The 16,559-nt window shown below is 43.4% G+C and overlaps 1 protein-coding gene across 2 annotated transcripts in view; it reads right to left on the minus strand.

Moving 5' to 3' along the window:
* LOC142589058 (uncharacterized) overlaps nucleotides 1-16,559 on the minus strand; it is a 110,997-nt gene that overhangs the window by 23,235 nt on the left and 71,203 nt on the right. For both annotated transcript variants that reach the window (XM_075700849.1, XM_075700850.1), the window contains exons 3-4: nucleotides 6,887-6,966; nucleotides 1,624-1,692 (exon numbers count right to left, since the gene is read on the minus strand). In XM_075700849.1, the coding sequence (XP_075556964.1) occupies nucleotides 1,624-1,692; nucleotides 6,887-6,966 (149 nt within the window). The remainder of the gene's footprint in view (nucleotides 1-1,623; nucleotides 1,693-6,886; nucleotides 6,967-16,559) is intronic.

Raw genomic sequence — 16,559 nt, forward strand, 5'->3', positions numbered from 1 at the left:
ATGATGGTCTTGTTTATAGCAGCGTACGTTGATGCTATCCAGCACCTTAACGTTGCTCAGAATGTCTAGCGCGCTGCGGCTTGTGACATCTATAGTGAGGATGTTCTTACGGCCGTTGATCCTTATATCTCTGATCTGACCCGGAACAAGTGCCTCAAGCGATACAGATGTGGCTTGGCGGTTGATCCGGTTCAGATTGTCGCTAGCAGCCACAGGCACATATAAAATGGTGAGGTCTGATGGCTTTCGCGTCGGGATCACAGTTGCCTTACTTGTGGAAGGAGACGTCCTGACGAGCCTTCTCTTTGCTTTGTGCTTCGCTACGGGCACGAAGTCGCTGTCATCCGAGGTTTCATCACTGGTCCCTGAGTAGATCACAGTGTCCTCGCTGTAGGTGTCACTCGGGCGACTAGACCGCGTTCTCGGTGCGGTCGCTGTTGACGTAGAGGGACCAGGAACCTCTCCAGGCGACTCCACGTCCATCGCCGTAGTTAAGGGAGTGGCGTCTCCCACAAAGTAGCTTGAAATTCTCAGAGACAAAAAGGCAGCGTTCCACACAGGACACTTCGTCGTGGCCTCACCTCACAACAAATGAGAACGCGCTGCCAGCAGTTGTCCGGTGGTTTTAATTCAGCATAATCTGGATAATTCAGGATTATGTTTCTATATTCTAACTGAGAGTAAAATGGCTCACCTAGTTGTACGTGCAACGACAATTGGGCTATGCGCAGAAATTTTAATTGATATTTTGATGTTCGATAGCGGCTTTGAAGCCCCCTCCGACGACAGTGACCTCGATTTTGGCATGGACTGTGTGACGTCGTAAAATGCACGGCCACATTGTGACATCTGTGCCGGAACGCTTCAAGACGACGCAGAACGCTGCACTCCGCGGGTTCTAGCACACAACAGCGCATGAAGGGCCTCACCACTGATCTCTGCCCGCAATTACTCACTAGTCTATCCAAAAGCAACAGCCCACCACCATGACATACACGGCAAAAAAAAGCGACGCTTGATGGCAATGATCTTTGGAATACAAATAACTGGGCTTTCGAGATTCGCTGTTGCTTATTCTGAATGAGCTGTTTCCGTGCTGCTGTTTCATTCGGTAAGTACGATCTGTTGGCACACTTAATTCTATGGGATTACTTTGAAGTTTTCATTAAACTTGTGTGTATTGTACCCTTCAATAGCCATATAAAAACAATATACAAATCTTCTACCGTGCCGAATCCGCTAAATATATACGCTGCATGACGTGCAGTGTTTAACATGCAATGTGTAGTTCAAGATCGAAAATTTTCTTATGACCCGTTCGCCACTTCTTGCCTAAATAATATGCTGCACGATATATATCGAATAATTCAGAAGAAATTTAACACATGAAGAAGTTCTACACCTGTTGCAACATAATGTCTTACATCTTTGTGCCGTATATTGTGCATATTGTCCTATTGGCAAATACAGCAAAAAAAAAGACAATACCAGCATCAAACTTTGACTCTGTCATATGTTTCGCAGGCTGATGTGCTACGCCCAACTCTCCAGGTTCTCGTAAGTACAGTGGTTGATGGAGAGTTAAAAAATTCGGTTTAGAAAATCTTCTTAGCATGAACTCACCTACAGCGAAGATTGAACAGTGCTCCGTGGAATTCCAAAAAACCAGCGTGAATGTCTCGCTACTAAGCCCTAAAGAAAACGAGACAGCTCCATTTAGATTTCGGTCTGCAAAATCTTAAACAGGCTGAATGGAAGGATGATGAAATAAACAACGCACCACAGGATACAGGACAACTGTACTTGTATTCACAGAACGTCAGAATTATTCTCCACAACGCCAAATGCATGTTATTTGATACGTTAAATTGCACAACTCAAAAGGCTAGTTTACGCGCTGGAGCGCTAACTCAACGATGTGCACGAAATCGCATGTATGTAGTACTTTCGCGGTATAGAAACGTCACCTGATAAATGATCCCAATTTTAGTATCTAATCTCAAAGTTAGTGATTTAACGGTGCAACGTTCAGCCTAAGGAGAAAGATAAACAGGACCGCCAGTGTCGCACTGATAAAATGCATCCCGCATCGCACAGTGGTCCCTGCGATATTCTCGAGTGGTCAGCGATATTCTCCCCTTTTCAGCCCATCCCTAGCTATTGGCGCCTAGTATGGGTGCAGTGCTAAGGTTAATTCGAGAAATCAGCGCTCGAGAACCCTTTCAGCAAGGAAATAAGTGTCCAGATGGCGCGCTTTCTCTTCTGTTGCCGCATGAAGCGGTATATCAATGCAAAACATTTTGTTCGCAATGAATGCGATGGCAAAAGATAAGATAAGCCAATTTGCAATCGTAAACAAGCTCTTGAGTCGCCGTAGTTAGCCGTTGAGCGGTTTTACCAGTTCTACTAGCGCAGATAACGGCGAAAGCAGTGCGCCGTTTCACCGTTTGTTCAGTGGGCCGTATAGTTGCTTATGAGGGTGCTTGCGCGCACTAAGGTAATGTAAGTTGAAAATATATAAAAAAATAAATATCATTGTATTACGCGTGAAATCCACGATATGATTATGAGGCACACCGTAGTTTGGAACTCCAGAATAATTGAAACGCCAAATTCTTAACGTGTACATAATGCAAGGAAATTTTTGCCTGATACCTGCCATGGTTGAAATTTCATCCCGTGCCTTCGTCCTTAGGAGCGTAATGGAATATATTCTAGAGAACCTCATGGAATATATTATGCGCATTTGCGAATCTGCTACTACATTCGCGACGACCGCTTAAATAAAATAGCACTTGCCGTATTTTTAATTCTAGCAAAAACAAAGATGTGCAGTCGCTCCTGGGGGCCGGCAGTGTGCACCTAATAATCTTAGGACACCGCTGTCCCATACAGGCGAATTGATTGCGCAGTACTTAGTAAACACATATAAAAGTTTTTACTGTAAAACAGTGCCATCGATGCAGACAGCCGAAAGAAACAACAGGATGGTGCACACGGTGCACCATCCAGTTTTTTGGTCGCTGTCTGCGTAGGTTGCGCGGTTTTGTGTTTATGTCATGTTGCTACACAAACACGCCCAGCTAACCCTACGTTCCCTCTGTGCACCGTCCTGATTTTTCTTTCCGCTGTCTGTATCCCTGCCGCTGCCGAAGGAACCCAAGAAAAATTCTGCAATCATGGTTTATCCGTTGCAATTAATGTGGATGCAATTCAAATATTGGCCATCTGCTGGATATTTACGGCAGTATCATACAAAAACAGGATGCATTCTCCCATTTGTTGTCATCAGGGAAATGACGACGCCCCATTCATAGGTGGCGACACGTCTGTTTTTGGGAGACACTTCATTGTTGAGTCGTCAGTGATAAAAACAAGGTTGGAGTATGAATTCGCCAGGCTTTGCGAACACCTTCTCCCGTTTTACAATTCTGTTACCACGCCAACTCGACCTGGTGCCCTTACTTTAATTGTAACTGTACATAGTGTCCCGGTTGCAGGGCTTATATAATGAATAGCGGGGTGGGTAAAGCCCTTCCACGACAAAATCGCAACCTGCTGCAATATAAGTGCCTCAACACAGGCGAAATCAAAATACGCTCCAGGAAGCAAAGCTTCACGTCAAATTTCCACTAAGTTAAATTCTAAATGCGCAAAAATATGAGTAAGTGTGCAGTTTTTAATCTCCGTTTATTATGGACAACGTAGCTTTAAAAAAAACTTTACCACCCGTCAAACAGTACGGGCAGTACAACAGGCGGAAGCGCGCGCATAGTTCTCCAACAAACGGATGATTTAAAGAACAGAAAGCCTATTTCCTCACTATACTACATGGCGTGCATGTGGCTGCTCCAGACGACGCAGCTCTGGGTGCTGTTAAGAAGCATGAATGCCATCTATGATTTGCGGCTCAAACAGCTGGCTCGCTAGCACACATGGGTCTCTGTTCTGGACATTCCGCCATTTTCTTCGAAGCCTCACGTAGGCGTGACGAGTACACAATGTCAGTGATGGCCAAGTTTTGCCTTCAAAGCGTGACCCAAGCTTCGCGCCTTGCCTAAAAATCTCAAATGGAGGCACTGCGCCTTAAGTGTTCTATAAAACAAAGCAGTTATCCTCCTCCGTAAAATATATATATATATATATATATATATATATATATATATATATATATATATATATATACCTCAATGTAGGCGCTTGTTCCGCCAAAAGCGTCCCTCACTTCCGTCATCTGCTCCATACAGGACGTCGTATCCTTCACTAGCCGGAATGCATATATCCGAGAAATGGAACAAGATCTCGTATTTTGGCACTCACGCACTTGTTTTCTATCTAAAGACAGCAGACGCGACTGACCGTGGCGATGAGTGCACTTTCTAGGCTCCGTTATTGCTACTTTTTGAAACGCAAGTGGCTCAGCCCGACTAGACTGGTTCAGAAGCGGCCGAATTTCACCAATACCGTTGCCCGCGCAACAGGTATCAATTTGCGCGACGCAAGCGCCGGCGCTGCCATCTCTAGTGCACTTCGCTGCTTATTCGCAACGCGTAACGAAGCTTAAAGGTGCTGCCATGCGTACATTTCTTTTAAAAAAGCCGCCGCTTTCATAGCCTCTGATCATATTAAAAAATCATTATTCTTGGTTGCAATACGAATGTTGCACTGAATATTGTTAAAATTGAGAAAGTGTTTAATGTACAACGAATATTATTTAAAATGAGCGCATTCTTTTTAAATCATTTACAAAACACCAATTCCAACACAACTATGGAGCGACACAAATTTTATGACCATGCATTATGAACTGAACATTTCCATCGCCCTAAACGTCGGGGAAAATGCGGCGATACACATGACTGTAGGCCCCCATTGCATATGGCCGTTCAAGCGCGTAATTCGGGCGATTCGCTGCACTACAAATTATTACAAAGAATCACTGCAGTGCTGGCCCAGCGGAAAGTCAGGCAACATCACACTAACGTTTACGAAACGGCCTTTCCTGTGACGTTCCTCATGTGATATTCCTTCAATGAATAAACAAGCTGACACTGCAGCTATCTCCTGCCGCTAACACGTTTTCTTGAAATTGTAGATGCATTGCGCAGGATTGAGTACGCTACCAATCACATTCTTTAAGGGCTAACGTCGCTACAGCAATACTAACAACCAGACAATTGTTTGTTCGAAATAGTCTTCAACTTCACTTCGCGTTTCGTCGTCTTGATGAAAACGCGAAATTCTGTAGCTCAGACTACCAAGTGTACCCGTTGTATGGAATAAAATGACAAGTTTTGTCACTGCTATGCGTAAAATGTGGACATGCTGCTCGTGGCAATCTTTTTAATATTCACAAATAAATGTTCCAACGAAAATTACTTTGGTAGAGTTGTGTTGTGTACAACAATCAAACATAGCATCTGTAGCAATTTTCTTTCTATAAGAAATTGTAGGAAGCTGACTTACGTATGTATTATTGTAGTACAGAATGTGCTCATTAGCACTGACTAATTAGATGCTAAGTTCTACATTATTGTATTGTGGTTGGAATGCCTTACTGGGCGATAGGTTGCTGATGTGGAATGTAGGCTCGCGCGTCTTGAACAAGAAACGGCAAGTTTTCATGTAGATGGGTTGCCCATATGTTGTAAGAAAAGAAAATTAGAAGCCGAAGGGCGTTAAAAACAAAATCTGAAGGAGGAATATAATCTGAAAGAAGGTAATGCAAGCGTTGTTGGTGTACCTTGGCACCTGCAGAGAAAGTCATGTGCTCGTCAAGAGCATAGCAGACTACAAGCGCGATGGCGTTTCCTCCTCGGCCATCAGCAAAACCGTTGACGTAGAGGAATGCCTATTTTTTTCTTTGTTTTCTTGTACTCAGAGTTTGGCCTACCGAAAACCAGGCGAGAAATTGGCCCTGGTGACATAATTACTGTTTACCTGTGGGGTTTGCCAGCCGACGGAGCCGTGTTAAGCCTAAAAAAATATTGTCCTGACCAACTCAGCTGCGGATGTCATGAAGCTCCTATATGTAATAGCTTTTACATACTTCATTTGACATAAGGTAAAGAAAATTGGTATTTGGGCGATATTTTACCCGCACTTGAGCTCGGCACATCATAATGAGGACTGTGGAAACTGTCTAAATATGAATTTAGACATTATTTTACAGTAATAAATAAGCTGAAAGAGACAAGGAAAAGTAATGGCAAAATTATTCACAAGAGCAATGGGAAGCGAGGAGGCCATGAAGCAATAGGTTGAATACATAATATCACGTGCTTTCTCGATTGTACAATCCATAAATTGTTGAAAAGGGACAGAAGAAAGGAAGACAGTGAAGCGCCAACACTGTAGCGCTGTGGTTCCTTTCACAAAAAGTAATGTGGAAGTGGAAGAAAAGGTGACTTGGCGCTAGTGAGAACTCAATGCAGTAACTCTGCATATTACACATATGCTTCTCTACAAAGCAAACTATTCGATAGCTACCCTCCGATATACTTCTTGAATACTTATGCGAACGTTACCAAATTTAGCCCTGACGGCCTTATAGTAGTGAGTTAAAAGTTTTGATCTTAGTGCCAGACGTCTAATATTTGTTAAACCCCACGTAAACCAAAGATACCCAATCTAGAGACAGCAGCCGACGTCACCTTGGTGGCATAGCAACGTGTCTTTAGAACGTTTTTTTGTTGAATTTAGAAGGGCAAAATGCTATTGTTTCCCTACCTCCTTGTCCGACTATGAAGTCTATGGAGGTTTTGCTTAATATTAAATAAATATACAATGAACATAATAACAAATCCCTTTGCGTGTGTTTCTAATTCATACGTTGTTTGAGGCTATATGACAACAGCAATAAATCTGAGTTCACGCTTTTGCTTACATCCTTCATACACTGTCATTATGGGCCCGTCGTATCGCCCTTTTTGTGGGTACAGTGATGCTGTGAAAGATTCCTTGTACCTGAAAAAGAAAACTGCACAATGAGCATACAATAATGGTTACGCTATTTGGCTGGAAAAAGTTTATGCGAGGACCATTTACATTAGTACAAACACTGGATATTGTTCAATTACGTCTAGCACAATTACTTTCCACTGACAGGTACCATTTCTGGGTATGAATAAAACAGACACACAAAGGCTTACTGTTATGAAAATTCCGGATGGGCGTAGTGTTCGAGCAGCACATTACTTACGCCAACCTATTAACAGTTTATTTATTCAAAGATGTGGGAGACATGCTTGAAAAACTTGCGGCCCTTTATACAATATGCCTCACAACTTCAAGGGTCCCGGAGAACTGGAACAGTGCCATAATTATGCTAACTAAGAAAAAGATAGACGGTAAGGAATTGAAAAATTTTTAGCCCATTATGGTACTTCGAGTATTACATAAAATATTCATCAAGATAATCTCCAACAGAATAACGGCAACACCGACAACCAACAAAACAGGCAGGTGCCAAGAAGAGATATTCTACAATGAATAACATGCATTTCATCAATCAGGTAATGGAGATATCTGCAGAGTCTAATCAGCCCCTCTGCATGACTTTCATAGATTAGGAAAAGCCATTGATTCAGTAGCGATACCGGCAGTCATAGAGGCAAGACGTATTTAAGGAGTAATGGAGGCTTACGTAAATATCTTGGAAAATATCTAGATTCCACTGGTACCCTTATTCTCCACAAGAAATGTAGGACGCTACCTATAAAGAGGGAGATCAAAAAAGCAGACACAATCTTTACAATGTTAATAACTGTGTGCTTGGAAGAAGTATTTGAGCTACAAAATTGGGATTGCTTAAGAGTAAGCATCAACGGTGAATATCTGAGCAACCTTCGGTTTCCAGATGACATTGTCCTGTTCAGCAACACTAGGGACGAGTTACAACAAATGATTAAGAATCTTAACAGAGATAGTGTAAGAGTGCGATTGAAGATTATTATGCAGGAAATGAAGATAATCATCAATAGCCTGGCAAGAGAACAAAAATTCAGGATCGCCGGTCAGCCCCTAGTATCTGCGAAGGAATAGATTTATCTACAGCAATTGCTTAAAGGAGACCCTGATCATAAGAAGATTATTTACAGAAGAATAAAATTAGGTTCGAGGGCGTACGGCAGGCCATTGTCAGCTCCTGCCTGGTAACTTACCATTATCTCTAAAAAGAAAGGTGTACAGTCAGTCAATTTTACTTGTGCTAACATTTTGGACTGAAACTTGGAGACTGACAAAGAAGCTCATAAATAAGTGAAGGACCGCTCATAGAGCAATGGAACGAGGAATGATAGGCGTAACGTTAAGAGACAGGAAGAGAGCGGTGTGGATCACATAGCAAACGGCCACAGCCGACATACTAAATGACAATAAGAGGAAGAAATGGTGCTAGGCATGTCTTGAAATGCATAGGCTAGATAACCGGTTGACAATTCTGGTTACAGTATTGGTCCCAATAGAAAGGAAACGCAGTCGATGACAGCCGGAGAAATAATGGGATGATGGAATTAAGAAATTCGCAGGCGCACGTTGGACTTGGTTGGCGCAGCTCAGCGGTAACTGGAGATCGGACGGAGAGGCCTTGTCCTGCAGTGGACATGAAATAGGTTGATGATGATCATGGCTGAGTTAGTATTATAAGGCGCGTATAGTTTCCGCTAGAGTGTAGCATATGTGTTTACTATTGTGTCGTTAGCGAGGCTTGGGAAAGCAGTGGTATCGAGACGGCTAAAATATAGGGGGGGAGTGCGATATGAATGGTTTGTTGGCTTTGCAGGTTCTGCAATGCCGAACGCCTTTTAGAGAGACAGCTTCAACATGGTCAGCGCATGATAGCCAGTTGTTTTAGCGTGACATGCGTACTATATAAACATGTGTGGTATAAATACCAAAGTGTTCCTGAGTATGGTACAAATTCTGTAGTTCTACAAAAATAAGCATTGGAAACTGAACTCATCATAGCTTAACAAGGGATCATAACCGATGAAGGTTTTTTTTAGCCTGCATTAATTCGGGTAGCTGGGAGCGCGGGAAGGTTACGATACGATTGAGGTGTAAATAGTGCTTGGCAAAGAGGCATATCCGCTGAACGACCATCGTATTTTGAAAGGATCTGGGGCAACATATATAGGATATAAGGATATTGTAGGGAACATTTATCGCTGGATAAGAGATGGTGATAATAACTTTAGAGAAACCCTAAATAAAGGCTGCGAATTAAAACAAGTTGTGCCGTTCCGCGCACGAATGTGTAGTGTTTAAATGAGGGCATACAACCGGGGACAAATAATGAGGAAGTTTAATGTGCTGTAATCATTCGTACTTGAAGTAAAAGGCACGGAAGTGGTGGGTAGTATAACAAGTTAGCGTCTGCTCTAGAATAGCTGGCGATATGTTGGTACAGTAGGGCAATGTTCTCGACTGCGTAAACCGTATTTCTTCGTGTATAATTAATTCCAAGTAAAAACAATAAAATAAATACCAAGTAAAAAAATTCACTTCATGCTTTATGCTACTTCCGACGTTTGCCTTAGTGTTAAAAGGCGAGTCAGATGCAATGGCAATGCTTACAAGTTTGAATGTTAAACCTTTTCCAACAATAGAAAAACGGCAAATATTCCTGTGGAAAGTCTTTCATGTAGAAGGTTTTTATTTCTCCAAAAGGCCCGTGAGCACATTATAGCCACATTTTTAATGAATGATGGTCGTGCACTGTTGGTAATACACCAATACACCAGATATGACACTAATACACTCGTACGTGAAATAAACCCAATAAAACAGGTTACGAAGCTCTCAATACCTATAAGTAGAGGCTTAACGGATTAAACACTCGAAACGGAAGGTCAACCTTATAGTACTAAATATTACGCTAGAATACCAATGATAAGTGAAAGAAGACAAAAACTGCATCAGTGTTCAGTAGCATAAACATAATAGCAGCAGTGAAATGTTAGGAACGTAGAATAATCAGTATATTAAGCCACAGAAAATGCAACGGAAGTACTGTGGACAACCAAACTTACATACTCAATCGTTGAATAATTTGAGGGCTCAAATAGAATTCGTTTGTGTAGCCAGATATCAATTCAAAAGGCTAATGCAAGATATGCGTAGGAGAAAACCAGAATCAATGAAGCGATAACAGCCTATCAGATTTTACGTGGTAAGCATAATGTACCTAAGAAAATTGTGCTACTTTGATGCAATGACCCGTGATTTCAAATTTACCAAATGCTACAAACCACATCCGACTCTCACACATCCTTTCGTTTGTGACACAGAGATTGCTATAAAATTAGATGACCCCATCCACCACCATGAATGGCTGCATGAAAATTTACAACTGCCGCCCCGCAAATGGTGAACCCATGGTGCACACAAAATATGGATGTGCTATTCATTGCCATCTCCCACGCTTATTCTGCCCCAATGCCTTCTGCACAACTGATTTCTTTTTTCTCTGAACAATGGCGGTTGCACTAAAAAAACTTGCGAGAGAGCAAAAAAGAAATCAAAATATGTTAAGCATCGATACTCAGATGGATCGTTAGCATATTTTGAAAGTTTGCACGGTTACGGTAGGCTAATACGCTGTCAGGTAAACTATATAATTCGGCAATAGCTATCGGGAAGGGAGTTGTTGAAGGAGTTAGTGGAGCCGTGAAGACATTGAATACTGAAGTTGCTTAAGAGAGTACGTAAAGTATGGTTTGGTGATAAAACAAGCGTTTCTTGTAAGTGTGGGAAACTGTAATAAGCTTTTGATACAGGCGCAAGCGTAATATTCTTTGGCGATGTGTTAACGATAGGGTATAGAGGGATGTTTTGATGCTTGTAACACTTAGCCGATAGTCGTATTGGGATGTAATAAACTGGGATGCGCGGTTTTCGACGGCTTAATGTTGTTCAAGGTACGCTTATGGCGATTCCATATTGATGACGGGAATTCCAGTTGAGTACGGATGAATGTCTCATACGCTAAATGACGTATCGCAGTAGGTGATGTTGATAGTGACCATATTATGAATCTCAGAATTATTAGTTGCCGAAGATAGCATAATACCAGGCCGACCCACGGAGCAAGTGAAGCAGACGGTAAGTAAACCGTACACATGGGTTGATCGCGAATATAGTGCAATGTCAGGCCGACCTGCGGTGGTGGTGACGCAGGCTTTAAGCACTCCCCATACGTGGCCGATCCCACAGATAGTGCAATACGGGGTCGACCCGCGGCGGAGGTGCAGTTCGCCATTAAAGGGCCCAAATTACGCAGCTTTGTTAGTCCTCCTTCTTCGCACAGTGGAAGGGCTATGAGTTTTTAAAGCAAATCCCTTTTTGCCTGTTCCTTCGACATTGAATTATGGTGATTTACCTGCCAAAACCACTTTCTGATTATGACGCACGGCGTAGTGGAGGACTCCGGAAATTTTGACCACCTAGGGTTCTTTACTGTGCACCTAAATCTAAGTACACGGGTGTTTTCGCATTTTTCCCACATCGAAATGAGGCCGCCGTGCCCGGGATTCGATCCCGCGACCTCGTGCTCAGCAGCCCAACACCATAGCCACTGAGCAACCACGGCAGGTGATCTTCCTTTGACTTTCCCACTTCTGATACTGCTGCTGCATCTGCTGCTCTCTGGCACACTGTTTGGGGGGTTGCTTCGGAGCGTGAGTATACGTCACAAGAGCGAGGCTGAGATGAAAGGCGACGGGAGAAACTCATTCGGACTCCGGAGCTCCCTAGGCGTCGCAGTATTATGCTCTTGACAGCTGTAATTTTCCACGTACACCCTCAAAAGCATTGCAGAAATTGCAGCGCTTACCTTTTCACTAATGTTCGAGTCCATAGGGGACGTAGATAGAACTCTAGAGAGGACGGGGGCGAAGAAGCAGTTTTCATATAAGCGAGAGGCGGCAGAGGTGACGTGAGAAATCAAGGAAACGCTGTTGCTAAAGACAGGACAGCGGTTGCGGGAAATCTGGATAAACTTTAGATCAAGGTACGGCGACGTACGTTTCTGCTATTTCTGAAAAATAAACACCATGCAAATATGTCAAGCAGAAAAAAATACGCAGGGGGTGTAGAAGCAGAACCTCACCAATTAAAGCGCCCCGCAAGGCCCTGGGGACACTGCAGAAGCGGTCGCACGTGAAATCAACACTTCTGTGCCCGCCTCGGTAGCTCTGCGGCTATGACATTGCTCGAGGTCGTGGATTTTATCCCAACCGCGGCAGCCACATATTAACGGGGGTGCATTAAAAAATTCACGTGCACGTAGATTCTGGGACAAGTTAAAGAACGCCGTGGTATCAAAATTAAACCGGAGTCTGTGAATACGCGGTGCCTCATAATGTGATTGTAGATTTGGCACATACAACCACATAATCCAATTTAAGTTTAATACTTCTGTCATGATGCGAAGTGTCATTGTAGGCAATGGTAATGCTCTACCCTTTCAGAGGTTATAAATTATGGCGCACAACAACGCCTCTAGCAAGCACCTATCCCTTTGTGTTCTGTCTACTATGCAGGCAAACAGCAGTGGTGCACGCAAGGTAACGTTTGACATCAACTCACGCCTCTTGTGTTAGACTAAACGTTGAGGAAATTAAGCTTTCGCCATCACCATCACCGCTAACTGTTGTCAATTATTGCAACCAGCACAGAAAGCTTCGCCTAAATCTATTGCCACAGTGCATGAGATCTGCGTAATTTTTTATCATTATTGGTAGGCAAATTAATTATTTTGGTTTTTACATAAAATAAGTGCCGTCACAGCCAGGTTTACTATCACGTCTCTACGACATCATGATGAGTGAGCAACCGAGCGTAGCTGAGTTTACAACTGAAACGCAACCTTTGAGCTGTGTTGTAGAATGTCACAATGACGAAACCACGCAGTAGTTCCATGCAATACATTTTGCTTATAATTGCACTTGTTGTAGTGTTGCAAAACTAAATATATTGTTTGGGAGGTCAATCTCATATCGCTGGCAAGCCATTACTTTCGATGAATAAGTTGACTATGGTTTTTTGTTTTGCATTTATAAAGCTTGTTTTACGCTTCAAAAGTGAAGGTCATCGACTTTCATCACTTCGGTACCTCGACGAGGGTCAATCTCCTTTTCGAAGGGGGCAAGCTGCCTGATCATGTCAAGATGAAGTAGGTGAAACACCAGATGCATCCTTCTGTGTCCTCACCATTGCAAGGTTACAAATAACGAAAGCTAGAACATGTGTGCGCTTTCTGCAAAGGTCAGACGGCGTGTCTCCGTTGTGTCGGCAGTCATGACATAGCTTCATGGAAAGTAAAACTAACTTAAAATAAAAATTGGATTTTTTCATTCCAAAGCCACGATCTGGCTATGACGCACACCGTAGTGCGGGTATCCAAAAATTCGGACCACCTGAAGTTCTTTATCGCGTGCCTAAATATAGGTACATGGGTATTAGGCACATCTAAGTAAATCTCTTTGTCTGGAGACGTCCTGGCCTAAACGCTACCCTCATTCCCAACAAGCTAGTGGCAGCGGTGGGATGAAACTTCAACAAACGCGAATCACCGGCAACTTCTTCGCGAAAGGCTGGATGACAGTAGTAAGATGGAGCCTGCAGCCAGCGGCAATCATCGACGCCTGGTTCGAAGATTCTGGATGAACACGCTACATCATTACTGAACAGTAGTGGGTCAGTGCGTAGTTTTGCGCTCGAGATTCATTGGGGTCTGTAGCCTAGGCTTAAGGTGGTAGGCCACATTTAAAAGTAATTTTTTTCACAATACTTATTTTTCGTTTTTACATTTGATGGATTCCTAAACATTCAGCAACTTGTAGTAAAAGTTATCTGCGTATAATCATGAATTTGGGATGGACAGTGAGTTTTGCAACAAATGCCGTCGTATTGTCAAAGCGAAAGCCAGAGGTGTTACTTTTTCAAAAATGTTATTCGAAATATTCTTTTTATTTTAAGTTGTTGCCGTGCAGCCACACGAACAAAAGTACTCTTGTGCATCTCATGAAGCTGATGCATTTTAGACCTCTGTGTAGTTTTTTACATCTTTCACGTGGTTTAGACCTTTGTTTACGTTATTCTCAAAACAAAACATTCCTCCACCTCCTGTTACAAAAGCTTTCATTACAATTTCCAATGAAGATTTGAATAAAAGCTTTTGCGTGATCATTCTTCACATAGAAATGTATGCAACGAACTAGAACAAAAGAAGCTCATACAACATTTGTGTATTTACACCTCAAATTGCAAATCAGATGGATCCAAATTCGCTTTTTTCACTCTATGTTATTCGAACATTACTTTCTTAATAAAAATTACATTTCATTTATTCTTGTTCATTGCACGGGTCCCCCACTTAACTACATAAATGCCAAAGTATTCCTCAAGTAAGCTGTAGATTAGTTTCTTGTCACTGCAGGTGGGGCTAGTGCATTCACCACATTTTATACAAATGTAGGCGAAACAATGTTTTTTGCAATTCAAATAGCTGAATAACCTAAATTAGCTTCCCGGTTGCACTGCACACGCCTTGCCGATAACCGTTGGTCGAGGGCTCATTAGTTTAATTCGTAAAGGGATCGTAGCACCATATGCGGCGCACATGCAGAACGCATGCTCGAGCGCTTCTTCCAAACAGGACACGCAAACGCAGGGAATTTATCCTCAGCCTATATAGTAATCCGGCTCACTCGTGGTGTCCTCTCCTCTCTGTTTCGGGGGGCGCTTGCTTTAGCGGGTGCACACGCAGTTCTAGTTGGGGGAAACATTAACACCCCGAGCAATGGCTATTGCTGACTACAGCCAAAGTCCGCCGCCTGTGGCAGAGCCTGTATGATATAGAATTAACTTCTATTACCGAACGCACGGTGGCGACCCTCACGGGCAAGTCAACGGCACGGAAAACGACGCCAGACCTCACGGCGGTTATAAAAATCCGTCAAGCACTGTGGTATAATGCTTTTGAAGGTCTCGATAGTGACCCCATGATCATAGAAACACCATATCATCAGGCGGGTACACCTTCTCATCATAAGCTTTTCAATTGGGTGAACTGGGACAAGTTCTGAAAGCAGCGAGTTGAACAGAGAGGTAAGGAGACCATCGATAACATCCAGGCATGAATGGCGATCGCGACAACACATCGCGACCCGCCTGCTACACGAGTACTTCCCTCGTCACCCCATGTTCAACACGGAGATTACACCGACAAAACAAATGTGGCGCTCGATGAAGAATTTCATGAGTCAGAGATCCGCGCAGCTCCCTACGAGCTCAGTGGCGAATCACCACCTGCTCCCGACAAGGTTACGAACAAAACTCGACGAAACCTCGATGATGCCTCGTTCACCGCTCTTAAGGCATACGTCAACAAATGCTGGTCAGCCGGTCGCATGCAAGAGGCGTGGAAACGATTTAAGGCGTAAGATCTAAGGCATTCATGACGTCATGCTCCAGCTCTACCACCAGCTTATCAACGACCCAACTAGTGGTACCAGGCAATCCTCGATCTACTTCTGGAAAATTCATTTGACAATGAACCACACGCAGCAATTCTGAGCCGAATTAACGAGTTCAACATCGGCAATCGAATTACTGTCGCACCTCACAGTCACCCTTAGGGTCGACAACATGCCATTCGACGAACATGCACTAGGAAGCTCCGGCACTCTTCAAGCGTCGATGATATGCCCGCTCATTTTCAAAGTCGTGGTGCTGGGTCTCCCGGCCTACATCGACAAGATTGACGGCCACCATAAAGCCTTGTACGCAGACGAAATCACCCTGTGGGTCGACAAGGGCAGCGATGTTGAGACAGAATGCATCTTATAAGCTGCGATCTCTGCAGTAGAAACCGACCTCTAAGACACCGGTCTTCGAGAATCACAACTGAAATCTGAGCTTATCCTTGACCGCCCGCGCCTCCAGAACATGCCTACCGGGAAATCGCGCCAATGGGAGGAAATACTTCGGTATACGCAAGGCTGCTTTTGTATTTTCTGAGTCCCGAAGATACGCGTCCTCGACATGCAGCCAACGGGTAAGACGCACAAGCTATTCGCAAGATCGAAGGCAAGGTTACAGCGGCTACCCGCTACTGCAACTAAACACCCTTCTACAAATAATGGAAGAGAGAATAGTCTAGAGGAATTTGAAATCCCACAAGTAACGCCGGAAGAAGTAAAGAAAGCCATGGGAGCTATGCAAAGAGGGAAGGCAGCTGGGGAGGATCAGGTAACAGCTGATTTGTTGAAGGATGGTGGACAGATTGTTCTAGATAGACTGGGCACCCTGTATACGCAATGCCTCATGACTTCGAGCGTACAGGAATCTTGGAAAACCGCTAACATAATCCTAATCCATAAGAAAGGGGACGCCAAAGACTTGAAAAATTATAGACCGATCAGCTTACTGTCCCTTGCCTACAAAGTATTTACTAAGGTAATTGCAAATAGAATCAGGAACACCTTAGACTTTCGTCAACCAAAGGACCAGGCAGGATTCCGTAAAGGCTACTCAACAATAGACCATATTCACAC

The sequence above is a fragment of the Dermacentor variabilis genome, chromosome 7, assembly GCF_050947875.1.
Source record: "Dermacentor variabilis isolate Ectoservices chromosome 7, ASM5094787v1, whole genome shotgun sequence".
In the NCBI taxonomy this organism is placed as follows: Eukaryota; Metazoa; Arthropoda; class Arachnida; order Ixodida; family Ixodidae; genus Dermacentor; species Dermacentor variabilis.